The sequence below is a fragment of the Pelophylax lessonae genome (genome assembly GCF_965119305.1).
Source record: "Pelophylax lessonae genome assembly, chromosome: 3".
Classification (NCBI taxonomy): domain Eukaryota; kingdom Metazoa; phylum Chordata; class Amphibia; order Anura; family Ranidae; genus Pelophylax; species Pelophylax lessonae.
The window spans coordinates 645,753,637-645,778,620 of record NC_138770.1 but is presented as its reverse complement, the minus strand read 5'-3'; the positions used below and the strand labels follow the sequence as shown (position 1 = coordinate 645,778,620).

Genomic DNA, 24,984 nt, shown 5'->3' with positions numbered 1-24,984 from the left:
AAGGTCATTGGACCGAGATGAAGGCAATGGATGCTTTTTGCCATCTCTACAAATGTCCTTTATAATTGGAGCTGTATGGGATGGATAGTAGGCATGTGATGACTACTAAGGTGGATTTACACTGAGACACATGAAGATGGATTATGGAAAGGGGATTGTGAATATTTATTCGTTCATATATCTAATTATTAAGTCAAAGGAGCTAAATATGCATGCTTACTCAATGGATAAAGCTGTGATTTATTATCACCGATAGTTAGTCACAACTGCCAGGAATGCCATACTGTTCTGTGCAAACTTTCCAAATCAAGTAAAAAAATGAGAAATTGCACTGAGCTTTAAGCTTTTTATTAGGATTTTTAATATTTGATAATCGATTCCCTCTCTGGAGCATCGCTTATGGATTGTGGTCCAATGCCTCTCCATCCAATGAAGTGCTGGTTGCTGTCCAGGTGCCCGGTGGTGCTGAAATTTGGATGATGTCTAGCAGGAGAACTAAAAGCTGCTGCTGCTTACTGCCACTAAACGAAGACAACGGGCGATTCCTTCTCCTGGCCATCTTCATTGTGCTTTACCTGATCGCTGGGGCCACAGTCTTCTCCACCATAGAGAGGCCCTCAGAACTGGTGGCCCACCACCGATGGGACAGGATATTAAAGAACTTCAGCCAGTCCTTTAATATCAGCCTCCTGGAGCTCAGGTCTTTTCTGCGAGATTATGAAGCAGCCATGGCAGCAGGGATTAGGGCAGATGCCCTCCGACCAAGGTGGGACTTTACCGGAGCACTGTACTTTGTAGGGACTGTCGTCTCCACAATAGGTAAGACATTGCTTTATATAAGGGGTTTGGGTTTACAGATATGATGTTTTAATAATGAGTTGAAATGTAAAAGTTTAGACTTTCAATGTTGGGTCACCATTAGTCTGGAGGTCTTAAAGGGGTTTCCAGAAATACTGAGAATTTCATTTGACTTGGACCTTTATGTGGTAAAATTAAGAGGGTCTTGGAAAACATTTTTTTTTTATATCTACTGGTAAAATCTTGTCTTGTGGTGTGACCAGCTGTGAGAGCCAATGGGGTTGATTTATGGCACTTTTCTACTGCAAGTACCGGCTCGGCTCTACTTGGCCCTACTCAGCCCTGCTTGGCCCTGCTGTGCCCGGTTTGCTTTGCCACTGCTGGTACCGCATGGCACGGTGTTGGAACGGTTCGGTACGGTACGGTATGGTTTGCTTTTCCACTAAAGTAGTACTAAAGTTAAGTGGGTGGGATAACAACGGGGTGGGTGGGATTCTCTGACCAATCAGTGGCTAGTAGTGACTGCATGCAAAGGATTGTGGGTTATCGTACCGGGTTTGGTACCTCTTGGAACCACAATCGAGGTGGTACTGTTTTTGAGAGCCGTACTGTTCGGTTCCATGCAGTGGAAAAGCGCTGCCGTACCGTACCGTACCGAACCGTTCCTACACCATACCATGCGGTACCAGCAGTGGAAATGCACAAAAGCGAGCCGAACCGTTCGGTTCCATGCAGTGGAAAAGCGCCATTAGTAACGCTGGAGAGTGTAAATTCTATTGCAGCTCTGCAAAGAAACCAATCAACATCCAGCTTATTTTTCTTTTATAGTTACATAGTAGTTGAGGTTGAATAAAGACAATAGTCCATCCACATACCCCTGAATGTTTTGATCCTTGAGATGTACGTCCAAGAGTCTTTTAAAGGTAGCCATACTCCCTGCAATTACCACCATTTGTGGTAGAGAATTCCACAGTCTTGTAGCCCTTACTGTAAAGAACCCCCTGCGTAGCCTGAGGTTAAAATGCTTCTCCTCTAATCGCATTGTATGGCCTCGTGTCCTCATGCATTCCTTGCGACTGAATAGTTTTTTTTCTATGTTGAGATCACCGTTGAGGTATTTGTAAATCGCTATCATGTCCCCTCTCAGGCATCTCCTCTAGAGGGAGAATAAATCAAGCGCTTGTAAGCTCTCTTCATAATTAAGGTCCTTCAATCCCCTAATTCGTTTAGTTGCCCTTCTCTGGACTCTCTCCAGCTTCAAGGCATCCATTTTGTCAATGCTTAATTGAAGAAGCTGAAGTTAGAAGCTGATTGGCTACCATGCACAGCTGCATCAGATTTTGCACTGTTTAGTTTTAGTAAATCAACCTCAATGTGTTTTTGTGGTTGAGCTCAGTCTACCTAATGTAAGGTACACCAGTACATGGCGTACCTGGATTATGTTTACTAAAGGGCTGTTGGAGATGGTGGACCTGACCCACAAATAGGGTATTTCTGTTAATGTTTTATAACATTAGTTTGCCATGGTAAATAAAACCCACATAAGCTCTGGTCTTGTGTTGGGACCCCCTATGAGAGCCAATTTATTTTTCTGGTTGAGCTCCTGTTCACCTATTGAGGAGACCACCAATAAAAGGTGGTCCTGTTTTTGTTTACTAAGTGGCTATGTGAGGGGTAAACCTCACATATAGTTACATAGAGGATCCACAAATAGGATATTTCCATTATCTTTATGAATTTAGTTTGCCATGATACAGAGAACCTAATTCACATACGATTTGATGTTGTAACTCTCTATGAGACACAGCTTATTTCTCTGGTTGAGCTCCTATCTGTCTATTGACAGTACCACCAAGATATAGTGTGTTTTTTGTTTATTAAAGGACTAATGATGGAGGTAGTGAACCTCACATATAATTACAGGGAGGACATAAAATTATTTTGCCATGGTACAGAGAATCTAATTCACATTGGCTCTGGTTTTGTGTTGTGATCCGCTATGGAGCTCCAGGTCACTTATTGAAAAGACTGTCAGTACATGGCGGGCCCTGTTTTCTTTTACTAAGGGGCTGTGGTAGGTGGTGAACCTAACATATATATACATTTCCATTCGTTTTATAAAAGCAATGTGTCATGGATGGTACAGATAACTAAATTCACATAAGATCTGGTCTTGTAGCCCCCTATGATGGACAGTTTATTTATCTGTTGAGCTCCTGTCTGTTTATGGAGAAAACCACCAGTACATGGTGGGCCCTGTTTTTGTTTACCAAGGGCGACGGGAGAAGGTAAACCTCACATGTAATTACTCAGGGCACCAAAAATTGGATATTTACATTAGTTTTATCAAATTATTTTGCCAAGGTTAAAAGAACTAAATCCACTTAAGCTCTGGTCTTGTGTTGTAACTTGCTATGGGAGAAAATGTATTTCTCTGGTTGAGTTCCTGTCCTCCTATTGGGAGGACAACTAGTACATGGTGAGCCCTGATTTTGTTTACCAAGGGGCTGTGGAAGATTGTGAACCCCACATAGTTACACATAGAATCCACAAATAGGATATTTCCATTATATGTATAAAATTAGTGTGCCATGATACAGAGAACCAAATCCACATGGGATCTGGTGTGGTAACCCTCAATAAGAGAAAGTTTATTTTCTTGTTGAGTTCCCATTCATCTATTGAGAAAACCACCAGGATATGGCACACCATGTTTTTGTTTACTAAACCACACATATAATTAATTACACAGAGGACATAAAAGGCAGAAATTTCTATTAGTTTTACAAAATTAGTTTGTCATGATACAGAGAATTTAACCCACATTGGCTCTGTTCTTGTGTTGTGATCTGCTATGGAACCAATTTATTTCTCTGGTTGAGCTCCTGTCCACCTATTGAGGTGACCACCAGTACATGGTGGTCCCTGTTTTTGTTCACTAAGGGGCTGTGGGAGGTGGGCTACCTCACATATAGTTACATAAAGGATCCACAAATAGAATATTCCCATTATCTTTATAAATTTAGTTTTCCATGGTACTTAGAACCTAATCCACATAAGATCTGGTGTTGTAATCTTCTATGAGAGACAGTCTGTTTCTCTGGTTGAATTTTCATCTGTCTATTGAGAGAACCACCAAGATATGGTGTGCCATGTTTTTGTTTACTAAAGGGCCGTGGGAGGTGGTGAACCTCAAATATAATTACACGGAGGACATAAAATCAGATATTTCTATTTGCTTTATAAAACTAGTTTGTCATGATACAGAGAACTTAATCCACATTGGCTCTGGTCTTGTGTTGTAACCCCCTATGAGAGCTAATTTATTTATCTGGTGAGCTCCTGTCCACCTATTGAGGAGACCACCAGTACGTGGTGGTTCCTGTTTTTGTTTACTAAGTGGCTATGTGAGGAGGTGAACCTCACATATAGTTACACAAATAGAACATTTCCATTATCTTTATAAAATTAGTTTGCCATGGTACAGAGAACCAAAGTCACATGAGCTCTGGTGTTGTAACCCTCTATGAGAGAGTTTATGTCTCTGGTTGAGCTCCCGTCTGTCTATTGAGAGTAACACCAAGATGTAGAGTGCCATGTTTTTGTTTACTAAAGGGCTAATGATGGAGGTAGTGATAATTACAGGGAGGACATAACATTAGTTTGCCATGGTACAGATAATGTAATTCACATTGGCTCTGGTTTTGTGTTGTGTTCTGCTATGGGAACTAATGTAAATCTCTGGTTGAGCTCCAGGCCACTGATTGAAAGGACCATTAGTACATGGTGGGCTCTGTTTTTTTTTTACTAAGGGACTGTAGTAGGTGTTGAAACTCAAATATATATACATTTCCATTAGTTTTATGAAATCAGTGTGCCGTGGTTCAGAGAATCAAATTAACATAAGATCTGTTCTTGTAGCCCTCTATGATGGACAGTTTATTTCTCTGATTGAGCTCCTGTCTGTTTATTGAGAGAACCACCAGTACATGGTGGGCCCTGTTTTTGTTTACTAAGGGCTACGGGAGGAGGTAAACCTCACATATAATCCCAGGGGGGACCAAAAATTGGATATATACATTTGTTTTATAAAATTAGTTTGCCTTAGTACAAAGAACTAAATCCACATAAGCTCTGGTCATGTGTTGTAACCCAGTGGTCCTCAACTCCGGTCCTCAGGGCCCACTAACAGGCCAGATTTTAAGTATTACCTTGGGGAGATGCAGACTAGAGTACTGCAATCACTGAGCAGCAAATTATATCACCTGGGATGTATTTCAGTTATCTTGCAAACCTGGCCTGTTAGTGGGCCCTGTAGGCTAGGGTTGAGGACCATTGTTGTAACCTGCTATGGGAGAAAATGTATTCCACTGGTTAAGCTCCTTTCCTCCTATTGGGAGGACCACCAGTAGATGGTGGGCCCTGTTTTTATTTACTAGGGGGCTGTGTGAGGTGAAAACCCCTCACTTATAATTACACAGAAGACTCACAAATAGGATATTTCCATTAGTATTATAAATCTAGTTGGCCATGGCAAAGAGAACCAAATTCACATAAGCTTTGATCTTGTGACACACTATGAGCACCAATTTATTTCTCTGGTTGAGCTTCTGTCTGCCTGTTGAGAGGACAACTATTACATGAAGGGCCTTGTTTGTATTTATTGGAGGCTGTGGTATGTAAGATATTTCCATTCGTTTTATAAAATTAGTTTGCCATGGTTGAGAGAGCCAAATTAAAAAAAATTCTCATACAGTATATAGTGTGCCTTATACTACACTGATGTCAGCCTTGCCATTTTAACGCAAACATGAAATAGTAGTACATGTAGGAAAAAGCTGCTTGTATGAAATACCTGGAACCTCCAGAGGCCTGTGAATCAGCACAATTTTCCTATTGCAAACCCCTCAAGCTCTGAAATCAGGACACTCTGGTATGCTAAGTATGTTCATTTTATCAAGCTCATAGAACTTGCCCTGCGCCCTGATCCTCCTGTGACTCACTATTGCCCATTGGAACTATCCATTAAGGTAATGGACCAATAGTGATGCACAGGAGGTAAAAAACTCATCTTTGGTAGATGGCCAATATTAGCATACCAGAGCTTCTTAGGATTTGGGGCTCCAGGGGTGCTCTATAGGAGAACGGAAATGAATAGGCATCTGGAGGTATCTTTTATTATTTCCCAATGATACTTTACCACATTTAATATCACTTTAGGTTTGCTTAAATAGCAAAACAATATTAGCCTCTCAAGACTGGTGCAAGAGCTAATACCATGCAAGACTGATCTTGCATTTAGAACAGGTAGCCACAGATTACTTGAACTTCTGAACTTCTGTATAAACATCTCAGCGTAGCTGAGTGTGTGTGATCTGAGCTGCATGCCAATGTAATTGTTTCACTGCTAATTACTACAAAAATGTGTTAAAGCCTTTCCCTGGGAAGAACAAAATCATACCTTGCAGTGGGGCTGCCCCCACACTACTTGCTCGTTTAGTTTTAGGGGGGGGGGGCAGGAAAATCAGCTCTCCTTCATTTCCCTACACTTCCAACAGTGGACTGTCCCTCAGTGCCCTCTCATCCAGTGCAGGGCTATGGACCCTGAATTGTGCTTGGTGATGTCAGAAGGCATCTGATCCAGGACCATCTTACCAAATGGGCACGCTGGGCAGTTGCCCAGGGGCCCCACTGGCCCCTTGACAAGGGGTGGGCAGGAGGGGAGGTTGCCTTGGGCACAATGGTTTATTGCAAGGAATGGGGTGCCCTGACCCTAACCCTAATGGAGGGGGGCGCAGTTTGGCATCTTTGTCTTGGGCGCTGGATGGTCTTGTCCCGGCCCTGGCTCCACCTGCCCAGTGACCCAGCCAAGCATTATTCCCAATTCTTGTGTGCATCCCGCCGTCGAACTTAGCAGGTGCCAAGCGCCTGCCGGCCATGCGCTGCTGTCAGGCCACTTGGGCTGTGGAGGAGGAGCCCACAACTGCAGGAATACCTGTCCGCCTCCACGGGAACAGGCGCACACAGGACAATCGAGTCTGACTCCCATCCGTGTGTGTGTGTGTTCACCGGACCCAGCCGCCAAACTTGGAAGCTGTCATTAGCCTGGCACTGCTGTACCAATAAATATTGCCTTATCGATAATTTGCATTTTTATTCTAATGGGTGATTGTGTAGGCGGGGCCCCAGTGCACTGCATTGCCCGGGGCCCTTTAATGCTCATAAGATGGCACTGATCTGACCACTGGAGCGTAGGGCTGCAGGGGCCAGTCTTACAACTTGGAGGAGCCTATGTGAGCCAAGGATCAGGTAAGTTAAACTGCTTTTTGCGATACTCTAGTCTAGACCTATAAGGCATGTTACCTTTGCAGTACAGGGACAGCCCCACTGCAGGGAGGCATTTTTGTTTTCCCCGGAGTTCAACTTTAATGAAAATTATAAGTAAATTTGCTTGTTATGCTCCTTTAATATCATAAACACATATCACTAGATTTATAAGTCCATACCTGAAATATATGAACTATCCTGAAAGTTACAATTCAGAAAAATATTCTCACAAAATGTGATATATTTTCCTGTATATTGTTATGGCAACTAGATAGATAAAGATTCCAAGGGTGCCCTCTGTGGGTTAAGTTTGTATTTTTAAGTAAGCCCGCATGTACGGTTTAGAGCAGTTTTTCTAGCAATGCAAGTATTAACAGCAAAAGCAAAAATGTCTGTGTGTGTTTATGCATATGTGTGCGCACTTGTGCGTGTATGTAGAGATAGCAAAGCAAAATACATTTGTGTATCCTAATCCAACCTTTATATTTAATGTCTCAAAACAAAAAATATATATATATAAACATATATACACTAGCCAGCCAGTTTATTAGATACACCTGTTCAATTGCTTGGTAGCACAAGCTGCTAATCAGCCAATCACATGGCAGCAACTCAATGCATTTAGGCATCTAGACATAGTGAAGACAACTTGCTGAAGTTCACACTGAGCATCAGAATGGGGAAGAAAGGGGAGTTAAGTGAGTGAGAATGTGGCATAGTTGTTGGTGCCAGACAGGCTGGTCTGAATATTTCAAAAACTGCTGATCTACTGGGATTTTCACCCACAAACATCTCTCAGATTTACAGAGAAGGGTTTGAAAAAGAGAATCCAGTGAGTGGCAGTTGTGGGGAGGAAAATGCCTTGTTGAGGTCAGAGGTCAGAGGAGAATGGGCAGACTGGTTTGAGATGATAGAAAGGCAACAGTAACTCAAATAACCACTCATTACAACCAAGGTATGCAAAATACCATCTCTCAATGCACAACACATCGACCTTACAGCAGATGGGCTATAGCAGCAGCAGAAGACCCCACCGGGTGCAACTCCTTTCAGCTAAGAACAGGAAACAGAGGCTACAATTCCCACAGAGTCACCAAAATTGGACAATAGAAGATTGGAAGAATGTTGCCTGGTATGAGTAGTCCTGATTTCAGCTGCGACATTCAGATAGTAGGGTCAGAATTTGACATAAACAACATAAAAGCATGGATCCATCCTGCCTTGTATCAATGGTATAGGCTGCTGGTGGTGGTGTAATGGCGCGGAGGACATTTTCTTGGCACCCTTTAGGCCCCTTAGTACCAATTGAGCATTGTTTAAACACTATGACCTACCTGAGTATTGTTGCTGACCATGTCCATCCCTTTATGACTACAGTGTACCCATCTTCCGATGGCTCCTTCCAGCAGGATAATGCACCATGTCACAAAGCTCAAATCATCTCACCACTGGTTTCTTCAACATGACAATGAGGTCACCGTACTCCAATGGCCTCCACACTCACCAGATTTCAATCCAATAGAGCACCTTTGGGATGTGGTAGAATGGGAGATTCAAATCATGGATGTGCAGTCGACAAATCTGAAGCAACTGCATGATCCTATCATGTCACTATGGACCAAAATCTCTTAGGAATGTTTCCAGCACCTTGTTGAATCTATGTCGTGAAGAATTAAGGGACAAAAGGGAACCCGCTATTTGCAAGGTGTACCTAATAAAGTGGCTGGTGAGTATATATATATATATATATATATATATATATATATATATATATCCAGTATTATATGTATATATATATATATATATATATATATATATATATATTTATATTTGCAAAATATTATAAAACCACTCATGCCAACAAACAAACAAACAAATAAATTAGTGGCTGCTGTTGTAAACCTACAGGTTAGACAATGTTAGACCACCTGAGTAGAGGTGTGTGTTCCACCTACACCGAAGTATGTTGCAGCGCGCGTCCCAGCTTTATACGTTTCGTCATCAGGGAAGACGTCACACTGATGTTAAAACGTGTCAAGCTGGGACGCGGGGTTGCACGCTGCAACATACTTCAGTGTAGGCGGAACGCACACCGCCACTCGGCTGGTCCGGCTTCCACTGCTTCCACTGCACAATGCAGAAACCTGCACAGAAGAGAAGTTTTTTAATGTTTTATGTTTAGCACCTATACATGGGCTTTAAATAAAGGCTAATATACATTTTTACGCTAGGTGGAGTCTGCTCTCCATTTTTGTTTTTAACCTACATATTCATTTTGGAGTTCTCATCCACTGTGAAGAAGGGGGTTCGAAGGACCGGTTGGAGATCACATTCTGGAGATTACATCCTGGTCAAGGAGACCATCAAAGCTTCCTTTGATCCTATTGCCTTATGGTAAGGAGGATCAATACCGTCTGGTGAGTGGGGGTTTTTACACCCACTGTCCATGCAGGGTGTCACCTTTTCTTGGTTTAAAGCTATCACTTTTTGTGGGATGCACTGATCTATCACGGCTGGAGGAGTGAGCCTTTGGAGGACATGGAGGACTTTTTTTGGGACTCAGGGGCGTAACTACAGGGGTTGCAATTGCAACCGGGCCCCATGCTCCAGGGGGCCTTTGCGGGTCCCTTGTATACCTGGATAGGAGCGGCGGCGGGGGCAGCTTGTAGAGAAATCACTGTCCTTCTTTTCCCTCTTGTAGCCGCAGGAGGAAAATGGAGGAGATTGGTTCCTCTGTATGCTGCCCCCGCCACTCCTCCTAACCAGTTCACTTGTGTTCTGCTGTCTCTGGGCCCCTGTGGGACGCCCCTGCCCCCCCCCCCCCACTATGCTCTCTTCCCTCTCCTGCCGGCTGCTGTCAGGGGATGTGTCACAATAGAGAACCAGGAAGGGGTCGGTAAATATGTAATTTACCAGCTCCTTCCTTTTCTGAATGGACAGAGTCATAGTCAGTGACATTGTAAAAAAAATAAAAAAAAATGATAAAAAATAATACAATTAAAATACCAAAAAATAAAAACATCTGACACCAGTGGGTGAACTTCCAGAATTGCAAAGGTCACACTTGCGAACTGTGGGGAGGCCCCAAGATGGCAAGAAGGGAGCCCACTGCAGGACTTGTGAAAGGGTCCTGCTGCGGGACTGTAATAAAGGGCCCCGCAAGGACAGTAAAGGGACCCAGGATCAGTGGAAAGAACCCCAGGCTTGAAGGGAAGGGCCCCGGCCAGGGGTCCGAGGGGCCCCTCATGGTTTCTTGCACTGGGGCCCTGAAGGATCTAGTTACGCCTCTGGATATCACACTGCAGATATACAGTTGTGAGTATGGGGCGGTGCTAGGCTATTTTGCACCCGGGGGGCCCTTTATGGTTTCTTGCACTGGGGCCCTGAAGGTTCTAGTTATGCCTCTGTTGGGACTGTTTTCATTTGGGTATTAGTGTGCACTGGCGTTAGACACAAATTCTTTATATATGGTTTTTGTTTCACTAGCATATGCATAGGCATTCACATATGTTATATTGGTGGTGCCATTTGTTTACATTTTTGAACATTTTTTAGTGCAAGCGCTGTTGCCTGCATAGAGTATAGCACACTTGCGGATTTTATAACATATATACTGTATATTTGTGTGTGCGTGCCTGTAGGGATGTACAGGGGTGCATGTGTGTAGAAACTCTTATATTTAACAAATCTGTTTATCAATCTTATCATTTTTGCTGCATTGAGCTCACACCCTGTCTCTGACCTTATCTCTGAAAATCTATTTAGGATAATTGATATTTCTGCTGAGAGTAGTTCCCCAGTGGGGGTCTGCAGAAGTACCAGAGTGCTTATAGACTATAATTATTTCCAAATCTGATTGTTATCTGCTGCACCAGCCAGCAATAATCTCATGTCTAATGCTGGCCAAACTGGATGATAACAGGAGACAACAGGGTATATCATCAGCTGCACAGATATCCGCTCAGAAATCCCTGCATTGGTACAGATAATAGAACACTTGCATAAAAATGCATGACTGCTATTAGTAAGTCTATGAATATTCATTGAGCCACGTTCTGTAGGTCTGTTGACCATTTGATAGCAGTCAGTAGCACCACCTTTGCTCTGTTGCCGTGCTTCTTTCAGCTAAAGTGACACGTTTGATGAGGGCAAAAGATGACTCAAAGTTTTCTGTCGTCTGCAGAATTCAATAGGCAGACTTCCGTCTGTCAGAGGTATGTGGTTATGACTCAGACACAAACAGTATCCGAGCCAAAGAACGTACGGTGGTTCATTACGCAATTAAAGAGTATCAGAGTAGAAATGGAACAAAAGCCTTAAAAGAGTAGGGAATAAATATTTAACAGAGTCCCATCTATGCATTCCCTTACCAGGCTTTTATTCTACACGCATATACACGTAGAGCCAATCTGAAGGCAAAAAGTAGCAATGTTTGCATATAAAGACTACAGACCTACGTTGGCATATGTGGGGTAGCATGCTGATTTTCTCTTTATGTACCCAACTATTATACTATACCAACAACAGTAGCACAGTCTGTATATGCAGTAAAAAAGAGATAAAGTAGCGCCAAGCACTAGATAAAAAATGTCCAATAACAAGTCCAAAATGTCCAATAAAATATATGGAGGAGGAGGAGTAGAAGCAAGATCCCAATTCCCAATGGTGCAGTTTAGATGGAGCAAACACCCAGCCGTGATGTACACACTAACTGCTTACCAGATGATGATCAAATAGAGGACGATGTATATACTCAAACAATTTGACCAGGAAGGGATATGCCACAAGAACTGTTCATGATACCTCAGACGCAACTCCAATATACCTCAATGAAAGAAGGAGGACAATAGTGCAGACTGCATGGATTGACATTTATTGGATAAAAAGAATAATACTCACAATTTTGCGAATGTTAAGAGCATATCAATATGAGAATACCGCGGTGAGTAAGGCGTGCTGATCGTTCCGAGGTCGCCTGACGCGTGTCGTCAGAGTAATTTACATCATCAGTAAAGCATGCTTATTATACTCAATGTGGAACCTAAGGGGTTAATTCTCTGCATTGTGTAAAAGGCTGTTTGATCCGATCTTCTCTTATCCTCCCCTTCTTTTACTGTCCCCAGTTCATCTCCTGATAGTAAAGAACCCTAGGAGTCACTATGCACATGCTCATTTTGGTGTGTATTGCTAGAGTTTTTTTTTTGGGGAGATGCATGTGATCAGCACAGGGCCAATCAGCACTGTCTAGACAAAGGTTCAGGGGTCCTGCAGCCTCATAGGACAGTCAGAGGAGAGTGAAAAATACTCCTCCTACAAGCTTTACCAGTGCTCGGCTGGACACTGATAGAAGTCACATACTACTGATGAGAAAAGATATTTAGCACTTTATATTTAATAAAATAATTGCATTTCCATGTTCTGTGTACTGTGGGAGACCAGATATAGTGAATGCAGAGTCCTGGGTTTAGTAACACTTTAAAGTAGGGATAGACCTATAAGGTTTATTCAGGGCCGATACCGATATTTTGGTCACAACGTATCCGTATCGGCCAATATGGGCCGATATTTTGTACATTTAAAGTTTTGAAAAATAAAGCCAATTTTTGACACAAGTCTGGTACTGAACATGTTAATTTTTGTTTAATGCTTAATGGCTGGCTTGCTGGCACCCTGTGGTGGGTGGCTGGCTGGTACCCTGTTGTGGGTGGCTGGCTTGCTGGCACCCTGTGGTGGATGGCTGGCTGGAACCCTGTGGTGGGTGGGTGGCTTGCTGGCACTCTGTGGTGGGTGGCTGGCTGGTACCCTGTTGTGGGTGGCTGGCTTGCTGGCACCATGTGGTGGATGGCTGGCTGGAACCCTGTGGTGGATGGCTGTCTGGCACCCTGTGGTAGGTGGCTGGCTGTCTGGCACCCTGTCTATGGGTGGCTGGCTGTCTGGCACCCTGTGGTGGGTAGCTGGCGGGCACCCTGTGGTGGGTGGGTGGCTGGTACAGGGCCTGCGGGTGGCTGGCTGGCTGGTACAGTGTCTGTGGGTGGCTGGCTGGCCGGTACAGTGTCTGTGGGTGGCTGGCTGTCTGGCACCCTGTGGTGGGTAGCTGGCTGGCACCCTGTAGTGTGTGGGTGGCTGGTACAGGGTCTGTGGGTGGCTGGTTGGCTGGTACAGGGCCTGTGGGTGGCTGGCTGGTACAGTGTCTGTGGGTGGCTGGCTGGTACAGTGCCTGTGGCTGGCAGGGACAGGGGCTATGGGTGGCTGGCTGGCTCGTGGGTACAGTGCCTGTTGCTGGCTGGCCTGTGGATGTGGGTGGCTGACTGGCACCGGGCTGCTGTGGGTGGGTGTATGGCTGTGATACACTGTGATACACTCCAGACAAGGCTGTCCAAGGCGAGGGAGGCGGCCTAATAAGGCAGAATGACGTCACAAAAATATTGGCCAGTTCCGGGGCCGATACCGATATATCGGGAAACCTGCATATCGGCCCCCGATATATCGGCCTTGCCGATAATCGGTCTATCCCTAATTTAAAGCCAAAACGTACCTCCTGGAGTGTGGGTCACCTGATATGAACTACACCTTTACAAGAGTTATTGCCATAATGTGTAAATGTTTTTCAAGCTGCCCGTTGTGTTTTAAAGTAACTAAAGCTGCTAATTGTTATCCATTTTCATTACGATTTTTACATTTTCTAAAACTGCAAATGTATGGTGAAATAAAGTACATTTAGAGCAATAAACATTCAGATTATTGTTCAGAGGTCAATGACAGGCCTCCTCACTGCTTGTTTTAACCCCATTTTTAATATATACAAATTCCGCGCCAGGGTATCCAATGGACCGAAAAGGCTGCTGCCTACCTTAAATACCCCTAAGGGGTACAACAGTTTGAGGAAAAAGGAAAGGTATGGTGGCGCTGCCTAGGAGCAAATGGTATCAAGGAAGTGAATATATTGTGTAGGTGTATAAATTACTACTCAATGTGTTATTACATGAGAGCTGATATTAATAAATAAGTGAATAAATATGCACCAATATTGAATCAATGACAAATAAATAAATGAATAAAATAAAATACAATAATCTCAATGTGCAAAAGTGCAAAAATATCAAAAATTGATCATTTATAATAATTAGTGTTGAGCGAACACGGACTGTATTATTCGTGTTCGTACCGAATAATTGGATTTTTTTTACCCGAACACGGACACGGACACTTTACTGTATGTTCGGGTAAAAATCCGTGTTCGGTCGTTTTATTTCCGGGTTTTGCATGCTTTGGCGCTCTTTTCATGGCGGGCTTTCAACAGCCAATCAACAATCGTTTAACTGGTGTGCCTTAAGCCATCCCAGCCATGCCTGCAAATGTCTTAGTAGCTGTGATTGGCCGTCTGAAGCATGTGACCAAGTCTTTATAAGTTCGAGGCAGCCGCCGCAGCAGCGTCATTCTGCTGCTTAGCTAAGGGACAGAGCACATATCAATGTGCTGGCTGCTGATTAGGGACAGATAGGCAGGAAAAAACCATTTGTGTCCGGATAGAATTGAGGGACAGGTCGGAGTGTTTAGGCAGGGCGAGTTGTAGGCATTTTAGGGATAGAGTCTGCTGAATTATAGGGTCAGTGTCTTCTACAAACTACAATCGATATTGCTGTGTGGGGGGTGGGGTGAATCTGCACTCAATCCTGATCTACGATCTCTTCTCAATCCTGTTAGGGACAGAGTCTGCTGAATTTTAGGGAAACTGTGTTCTACAAACTACAATCGATATTGCTGTGTGGTGTGGGATTGGAGATAGGCAGGTGTCAGTGATCCACATCCATTTTTCTGTGTGTGAGCTGCAGTGAACACAATCTTTTTGGGCTGCAGTGAACACAATCTTTTTGGGCTGCAGTGAACACAATCTTTTTGGGCTGCAGTGAACACAATCTTTTTGGGGTGCAGTGAACAAAATCTTTTTGGGGTGCAGTGAACACAATCCTTTTTGGTGTGCAGTGAACACAATCTTTGTGGGGTGCAGTGAACAAAATCCTTTGTGGGGTGCAGTGAACACAATCTTTTTGGGGTGCAGTGAACAAAATCATTTTTGGGGTGCAGTGAACAACATCCTTTTTGGGGTGCAGTGAACACAATCTTTTTGGGGTGCAGTGAACAAAATCCTTTGTGGGGTGCAGTGAACACAATCTTTTTGGGGTGCAGTGAACACAATCTTTTTGGGGTGGAGTGAACAACATCCTTTTTGGGGTGCAGTGAACAAAATCCTTTTTGGGGTGCAGTGAACAAAATCATTTTTGGGGTGCAGTGAACACAATCTTTTTGGGGTGCAGTGAACACAATCTTTGTGGGGTGCAGTGAACACAATCTTTTTGGGGTGGAGTGAACAACATCCTTTTTGGGGTACAGTGAACAACATCCTTTTTGGGGTGCAGTGAACACAATCTTTTTTGGGGTGCAGTGAACACAATCTTTGTGGGGTACAGTGAACAGAATCTTTGTGGGGTGCAGTGAACACAATCTTTGGGGGGTACAGTGAACACAATCTTTTTGGGGTGCAGTGAACACAATCTTTGTGGGGTGCAGTGAACACAATCTTTTTGGGGTGGAGTGAACAAAATCATTTTTGGGGTGCAGTGAACAACATCCTTTTTGGGGTGCAGTGATCAAAATCCTTTTTGGGGTGCAGTGAACACAATCTTTTTGGGGTGCAGTGAACAAAATCCTTTGTGGGCTGCAGTGAACAGAATCTTTGTGGGGTGCAGTGAACACAATCTTTGGGGGGGTACAGTGAACACAATCTTTTTGGGGTGCAGTGAACACAATCTTTGTGGGGTACAGTGAACAGAATCTTTGTGGGGTGCAGTGAACACAATCTTTGGGGGGTACAGTGAACACAATCTTTTTGGGGTGCAGTGAACACAATCTTTGGGGGGTACAGTGAACACAATCTTTTTGGGGTGCAGTGAACACAATCTTTGTGGGGTGCAGTGAACACAATCTTTGGGGGGGTACAGTGAACACAATCTTTTTGGGGTGCAGTGAACAACATCCTTTTAGGGTGCAGTGAACACAATCTTTGTGGGGTGCAGTGAACAACATCCTTTTAGGGTGCAGTGAACACAATCTTTGTGGGGTACAGTGAACAGAATCTTTGTGGGGTGCAGTGAACACAATCTTTGGGGGGTACAGTGAACACAATCTTTGTGAGGTGCAGTGAACACAATCTTTGTGGGGTGCAGTGAACACAATCATTGTGGGGTGCAGTGAACTCAATCTTTGTGGGGTACAGTGAACACAATCTCATACTTGAGGGATTTGAGGGTGCTGCCTGTTCCATACTCCCCCTACTCCTCATCTAGCCTTTTAGGGGTACAAACAATAGTAATTGGGGCCTAGTGTGGTTGTGTACGTGTGATATACATACACTTTTTTTGGATCATATTTTCTATTCCGCTATTTAATCAAAAACCTTTGGGGATCAGTTAAATTGGGGGATAGTCTGTGTTGGTACGTGTGAGAGAGATCCACCTTTCCAAGTTGTTGGGGTTCATCTCATACTTCTGAAGGTTTGAGGGTGCTGCCTGTTCCATACTCCCCCTACTCCTAGCCTTTTAGGGGTACAAACAATAGTAATTGGGGCCTAGTGTGGTTGTGTACGTGTGATATACATACACTTTTTTTGGATCATATTTTCTATTCCGCTATTTAATCAAAAACCTTTGGGGATCAGTTAAATTGGGGGATAGTCTGTGTTGGTACGTGTGAGAGAGATCCACCTTTCCAAGTTGTTGGGGTTCATCTCATACTTCTGAAGGTTTGAGGGTGCTGCCTGTTCCATACCCCCCCTACTCCTCATCTAGCCTTTTAGGGGTACAAACAATAGTAATTGGGGCCTAGTGTGGTTGTGTACGTGTGATATACATACACTTTTTTTGGATCATATTTTCTATTCCGCTATTTAATCAAAAACCTTTGGGGATCAGTTAAATTGGGGGATAGTCTGTGTTGGTACGTGTGAGAGAGATCCACCTTTCCAAGTTGTTGGGGTTCATCTCATACTTCTGAAGGTTTGAGGGTGCTGCCTGTTCCATACTCCCCCTACTCCTCATCTAGCCTTTTAGGGGTACAAACAATAGTAATTGGGGCCCAGTGTGGTTGTGTACGTGTGATATACATACACTTTTTTTGGATCATATTTTCTATTCCGCTATTTAATCAAAAACCTTTGGGGATCAGTTAAATTGGGGGATAGTCTGTGTTGGTACGTGTGAGAGAGATCCACCTTTCCAAGTTGTTGGGGTTCATCTCATACTTCTGAAGGTTTGAGGGTGCTGCCTGTTCCATACTCCCCCTACTCCTCATCTAGCCTTTTAGGGGTACAAACAATAGTAATTGGGGCCCAGTGTGGTTGTGTACGTGTGATATACATACACTTTTTTTGGATCATATTTTCTATTCCGCTATTTAATCAAAAACCTTTGGGGATCAGTTAAATTGGGGGATAGTCTGTGTTGGTACGTGTGAGAGAGATCCACCTTTCCAAGTTGTTGGGGTTCATCTCATACTTCTGAAGGTTTGAGGGTGCTGCCTGTTCCATACCCCCCCTACTCCTCATCTAGCCTTTTAGGGGTACAAACAATAGTAATTGGGGCCTAGTGTGGTTGTGTACGTGTGATATACATACACTTTTTTTGGATCATATTTTCTATTCCGCTATTTAATCAAAAACCTTTGGGGATCAGTTAAATTGGGGGATAGTCTGTGTTGGTACGTGTGAGAGAGATCCACCTTTCCAAGTTGTTGGGGTTCATCTCATACTTCTGAAGGTTTGAGGGTGCTGCCTGTTCCATACCCCCCCTACTCCTCATCTAGCCTTTTAGGGGTACAAACAATAGTAATTGGGGCCTAGTGTGGTTGTGTACGTGTGATATACATACACTTTTTTTGGATCATATTTTCTATTCCGCTATTTAATCAAAAACCTTTGGGGATCAGTTAAATTGGGGGATAGTCTGTGTTGGTACGTGTGAGAGAGATCCACCTTTCCAAGTTTTTGGGGTTCATCTCATACTTCTGAAGATTTGAGGGTGCTGCCTGTTCCATACCCCCCCTACTCCTCATCTAGCCTTTTAGGGGTACAAACAATAGTAATTGGGGCCTAGTGTGGTTGTGTACGTGTGATATACATACACTTTTTTTGGATCATATTTTCTATTCCGCTATTTAATCAAAAACCTTTGGGGATCAGTTAAATTGGGGGATAGTCTGTGTTGGTACGTGTGAGAGAGATCCACCTTTCCAAGTTGTTGGGGTTCATCTCATACTTCTGAAGGTTTGAGGGTGCTGCCTGTTCCATACCCCCCCTACTCCTCATCTAGCCTTTTAGGGGTACAAACAATAGTAATTGGGGCCTAGTGTGGTTGTGTACGTGTGATATACATACACTTTTTTTGGATCATATTTTCTATTCCGCTATTTAATCAAAAACCTTTGGGGATCAGTTAAATTGGGGGATAGTCTGTGTTGGTACGTGTGAGAGAGATCCACCTTTCCAAGTTGTTGGGGTTCATCTCATACTTCTGAAGGTTTGAGGGTGCTGCCTGTTCCATACTCCCCCTACTCCTCATCTAGCCTTTTAGGGGTACAAACAATAGTAATTGGGGCCTAGTGTGGTTGTGTACGTGTGATATACATACACTTTTTTTGGATCATATTTTCTATTCCGCTATTTAATCAAAAACCTTTGGGGATCAGTTAAATTGGGGGATAGTCTGTGTTGGTACGTGTGAGAGAGATCCACCTTTCCAAGTTGTTGGGGTTCATCTCATACTTCTGAAGGTTTGAGGGTGCTGCCTGTTCCATACTCCCCCCTACTCCTAGCCTTTTAGGGGTACAAACAATAGTAATTGGGGCCTAGTGTGGTTGTGTACGTGTGATATACATACACTTTTTTTGGATCATATTTTCTATTCCGCTATTTAATCAAAAACCTTTGGGGATCAGTTAAATTGGGGGATAGTCTGTGTTGGTACGTGTGAGAGAGATCCACCTTTCCAAGTTGTTGGGGTTCATCTCATACTTCTGAAGGTTTGAGGGTGCTGCCTGTTCCATACCCCCCCTACTCCTCATCTAGCCTTTTAGGGGTACAAACAATAGTAATTGGGGCCTAGTGTGGTTGTGTACGTGTGATATACATACACTTTTTTTGGATCATATTTTCTATTCCGCTATTTAATCAAAAACCTTTGGGGATCAGTTAAATTGGGGGATAGTCTGTGTTGGTACGTGTGAGAGAGATCCACCTTTCCAAGTTGTTGGGGTTCATCTCATACTTCTGAAGGTTTGAGGGTGCTGCCTGTTCCATACCCCCCCCTACTCCTCATCTAGCCTTTTAGGGGTACAAACAATAGTAATTGGGGCCTAGTGTGGTTGTGTACGTGTGATATACATACACTTTTTTTGGATCATATTTTCTATTCCGCTATTTAATCAAAAACCTTTGGGGATCAGTTAAATTGGGGGATAGTCTGTGTTGGTACGTGTGAGAGAGATCCACCTTTCCAAGTTGTTGGGGTTCATCTCATACTTCTGAAGGTTTGAGGGTGCTGCCTGTTCCATACCCCCCCTACTCCTCATCTAGCCTTTTAGGGGTACAAACAATAGTAATTGGGGCCTAGTGTGGTTGTGTACGTGTGATATACATACACTTTTTTTGGATCATATTTTCTATTCCGCTATTTAATCAAAAACCTTTGGGGATCAGTTAAATTGGGGGATAGTCTGTGTTGGTACGTGTGAGAGAGATCCACCTTTCCAAGTTTTTGGGGTTCATCTCATACTTCTGAAGATTTGAGGGTGCTGCCTGTTCCATACCCCCCCTACTCCTCATCTAGCCTTTTAGGGGTACAAACAATAGTAATTGGGGCCTAGTGTGGTTGTGTACGTGTGATATACATACACTTTTTTTGGATCATATTTTCTATTCCGCTATTTAATCAAAAACCTTTGGGGATCAGTTAAATTGGGGGATAGTCTGTGTTGGTACGTGTGAGAGAGATCCACCTTTCCAAGTTGTTGGGGTTCATCTCATACTTCTGAAGGTTTGAGGGTGCTGCCTGTTCCATACCCCCCCTACTCCTCATCTAGCCTTTTAGGGGTACAAACAATAGTAATTGGGGCCTAGTGTGGTTGTGTACGTGTGATATACATACACTTTTTTTGGATCATATTTTCTATTCCGCTATTTAATCAAAAACCTTTGGGGATCAGTTAAATTGGGGGATAGTCTGTGTTGGTACGTGTGAGAGAGATCCACCTTTCCAAGTTGTTGGGGTTCATCTCATACTTCTGAAGGTTTGAGGGTGCTGCCTGTTCCATACTCCCCCTACTCCTCATCTAGCCTTTTAGGGGTACAAACAATAGTAATTGGGGCCTAGTGTGGTTGTGTACGTGTGATATACATACACTTTTTTTGGATCATATTTTCTATTCCGCTATTTAATCAAAAACCTTTGGGGATCAGTTAAATTGGGGGATAGTCTGTGTTGGTACGTGTGAGAGAGATCCACCTTTCCAAGTTTTTGGGGTTCATCTCATACTTCTGAAGATTTGAGGGTGCTGCCTGTTCCATACTCCTCCTCCTACTGCTCAACCATCCTTTTAGGGGTACAAACAATAGTAGTTGGGGCCTAGTGTGGTGGTGTACGTGCGAGATACATACACTTTCTTTTTGATCATATTTTCTATTCCGCTATTCAATTAAAACCTTTGGGGATCAATTCAATTGCGAGATAGTCTGTGTCGGTACGTGTGAGATCCACCTTTCCAAGTTGTTGGGGTTCATCTCATACTTCTGAAGATTTGAGGGTGCTGCCTGTTCCATACTCCTGCTCCTACTGCTCAACCATCCTTTTAGGGGTACAAACAATAGTAATTGGGGCCTAGTGTGGTTGTGTACGTGCGAGATACATACACTTTTTTTGATCATATTTCCTATTCCGCTATTCAATAAAAACCTTTGAGGATCAATTGAATTGCGGGATAGTCTGTGTCGGTACGTGTGAGATCCACCTTTCCAAGTTTTTGGGGTTCATCTCATAATTCTGAAGATTTGAGGGTGCTGCCTGTTCCATACTCCTCCTCCTACTCCTCATCCATCCTTTTAGGGGTACAAACAATAGTAATTGGGGCCTAGTGTGGTTGTGTACGTGCGAGATACATACACTTTTTTTGATCATATTTCCTATTCCGCTATTCAATAAAAACCTTTGAGGATCAATTGAATTGCGGGATAGTCTGTGTCGGTACGTGTGAGATCCACCTTTCCAAGTTTTTGGGGTTCATCTCATTCTTCTGAAGATTTGAGGGTGCTGTCTGTTCCATACTCCTCCTACTCCTCATCCATCCTTTTAGGGGTAGAAACAATAGTAATTGGGGCCTAGTGTGGTTTTGTACGTGCGAGATACATACACTTTTTTGGATCATATTTCCTATTCCGCTATTCAATAAAAACCTTTCTAGGGCAAGATCTTAAATTACAGAAATATGAGGAGACCGTCAAATAAGGGCCGTGGCCTGGGTCGTGGTGCTGCTGGTAGAGCTCCTGTTGCAAGGAGAGGACGTGGTCGATCTGTGCCAGCTACACGCACAAGTGAAACACCTTCCTCAAGTGTGAGTAGGCGACAGAACCTGCATCAGTATTTGGTAGGGCATCAAACGCCCCTAGAAGTGATGAGGCCAGAACAAGTTGAGGCGATAGTAGATTGGTTTGCTGCTGACAGTGCCTCCAGTTCCTTCACATTGTCTCCCACCCAGTCTACTGCAGAAAGGTCAGAGTTGGCACCTGCAGCCAATGTCCAACCGTCTTTCACCTCACCCCCTTGCAAATCAGGCCAGCAGTCTGAGCCCCAAGCCATACAGCAGTCTCTTATTCTTTTTGAGGACTCTGTCAGCAGGGTTTCCCAGGGCCATCCACCTAGCCCTGCCCCAGAAGTGGAAGAGATTGAGTGCAGCGATGCCCAACCACTTATTTCTCAAGATGAGTACATGCAAGGATCATCGCAGCACGTCTCCGATGATGACGAAACGCAGGTGCCAACTGCTGCGGCGTTCAGCATTGTGGAGACCGACAAGGAGGGCAGGGGTGAAGACTGGGTGGAAGATGATGTGGAGGACGATGAGGTCCTCGACCCCACATGGAATGAACGTCATGCAGGTGACCTGAGTAGTTTGGAGGAAGAGGCGGTGGTCGCACAGAGCCACCAGCACAGCAGAAGAGGGAGCAGGGTGCAGAAGCGGAGCGGCCGTGCCCTAGACACTACGCCCGCTACTGCCCAACGCAGCAAGGGAACGAGCGCACCAAAGTCAGCTCAAAGGAGTTCTCTAGCGTGGAAGTTCTTTAGAAAATGTGCTGATGACAGGACACGAGTGGTTTGCACCCTGTGCAATCAGAGCTTGAAGCGAGGCATAAACCTTCTCAACCTGAGCACAACCTGCATGATCAGGCATCTAAGTGCAAAGCACGAGCTGCAGTGGAGTACACACCTTCAAAACCAAGAAACGTCTCTGGCTCATCCTGCTTCCTCTTCTGCTGCAGTCTCGGCCGCTCCAGCCACATCTGTAGTGATACCGGCACCTGCCACCCCGCAAACAGACGATCTGTCAGCAACACCACCACCTGGGTCACCAACAACCATCTCCACAATGTCCCGTGGAAGCGTTCAGCTTTCCATCTCCCAAACACTTGAGAGGAAGAGGAAGTACCCCCCTACCCACCCGCGATCCCTGGCCCTGAATGCCAGCATTTCAAAATTATTGGCCTTTGAAATGCTGTCATTCCGTCTGGTGGAGACGCACAGTTTTAAAAACCTTATGTCGGTGGCTGTCCCACAGTACGTCGTGCCCAGCCGCCACTACTTTTCCAGGCAAGCCATCCCTTCCCTGCACAACCAAGTGGGGGAAAATATCAGGTGTGCACTGCGCAACGCCATCTGTGCCAAGGTCCACCTAACTACGGATACGTGGACCAGTAAGCACGGTCAGGGGCGTTATATCTCCCTAACGCCACACTGGGTAAATGCAGTGGCGGATGGGCCTGAGGCGGATAGCAATTTGGCGCATGTCCTTCCACCACCGAGGATTGCAGGGCGCTTCAGTTTGCCTCCTGTTCCTAACTCCTCCTACTCCACTTCCTCATCCTCTACCGCCTCCTCATCCGGACAGCGTAACACCTTCACCACCAACTTCAGCACGGCCAGGGGTAAACGACAGCAGGCAGTTTTACAACTTGCCTGTTTGGGGGACAAACCACACACCGCGCAGGAGTTGTGGAGGAGCATGGAACAGCAGACAAATGAGTGGTTGCTGCCAGCGAGCCTCAAGCCCGGCCTGGTGGTGTGCGATAATGGGCGAAATCTCATAGCAGCTCTGGGCCTAGCCGGTTTGACGCACATCCCTTGCCTGGCGCATGTGCTGAATTTGGTGGTGCAGAGGTTCCTTAAAAACTACCCCGATATGTCAGAGCTGCTGCAGAAAGTGCGGGCCGTTTGTGCGCACTTTCGGCGTTCTCACCCTGCTGCTGCTCGCCTGGCAGCGCTGCAGCGTAACTTCGGCCTTCCCGCTCACCGCCTCATATGTGACGTGCCCACAAGGTGGAACTCCACCTTGCACATGCTGGAAAGACTGTGCGAGCAGCAGCAGGCCATAGTGGAGTTTCAGCTGCAGCACGCACGCGTGAGTCGCTCTGCGGAACAGCACCACTTCACCACCAATAACTGGGCCTCCATGCGAGACCTGTGTGCCTTGTTGCGCTGTTTTGAGTACTCCACCAACATGGCCAGTGGCAATGACGCCGTTCTCAGCTTAACTATCCCACTTCTATGCCTCCTTGAAAAAACAATTCGGGCGATGATGGAAGAGGATGTGGCACAGGATGAGGAGGAGGAGGAGGATGAAGAGGTAACATTTCCAAGGCTTTCAGGGCAGTCATTCGCAAGGGGCTCCGAGGGTGGGTTCCTGCACACGCAAACGCCAGGGACGCAATTGTCCAGCAGGGGCACAGTTCTGGAGGATGAGGAGGATGAGGAGGAGGAGGAGCTGGAGGAGGAGATGGAACCATGTTCACAGCAGGGTGGCACCCAGGCCAGCTCATGGCCATCACTGGTGCGTGGCTGGGGGGATACAGAGGACACGGACGATACACCTCCCACAGAGGACAGCCTTTCGTTGCCTCTGGGCAGCCTGGCACACATGAGCGATTACATGCTGCAGTGTCTCCACAACGACCGCCGAGTTGCCCACATTCTAACTTGTGCTGATTACTGGGTGGCCACGCTGCTGGATCCCCGTTACAAGGACAACGTACCGTCCTTAATTCACTCACTGGAGCGCGATCGCAAGATGCGCGAGTACAAGCGCACGCTGGTAGACGCCATGCTGCTGGCATTCCCATCTGACAGCGGGGCCACAGTGGAAGCACAAGGCAGAGGAGGAGGAGGAGGAGGTCGCCAACGCAACCAGGGCACCGCCAGCACCTCAGAAGGCAGGGTTAGCATGGCCGAAATGTGGAAAAGCTTTGTCAGCACGCCACAACAAACAGCAGCACCAGCAGCTCAGATGGAACGTCTTAGCAGGAGGCAGCATTTTACCAACATGGTGGAGCAGTATGTGTGCACACGCCTACATGTAGTGAATGACGGGTCTGCCCCCTTCAACTTCTGGGTCTCCAAATTGGGCACATGGCCTGAGCTTGCCCTTTACGCCTTGGAGGTGCTGGCGTGCCCTGCAGCCAGTGTATTATCTGAACGGGTATTTAGCACGGCTGGGGGCGTTATAACAGACAAGCGCAGCCGCCTGTCCAGAGACAATGTGGACAAG

At 45.1% G+C, this 24,984-nt stretch overlaps 1 protein-coding gene across 2 annotated transcripts in view; it reads left to right on the top strand.

Moving 5' to 3' along the window:
- Positions 1 to 276: 276 nt before the first annotated feature.
- KCNK12 (potassium two pore domain channel subfamily K member 12) overlaps positions 277 to 24,984 on the top strand; it is a gene marked incomplete at its 3' end in the record, with an annotated part of 295,014 nt that continues 270,306 nt past the window's right edge. For both annotated transcript variants that reach the window (XM_082252341.1, XM_082252342.1), the window contains exon 1: positions 277 to 819. In XM_082252341.1, the coding sequence (XP_082108467.1) occupies positions 477 to 819 (343 nt within the window). In that variant the 5' untranslated portion in view covers positions 277 to 476. The remainder of the gene's footprint in view (positions 820 to 24,984) is intronic.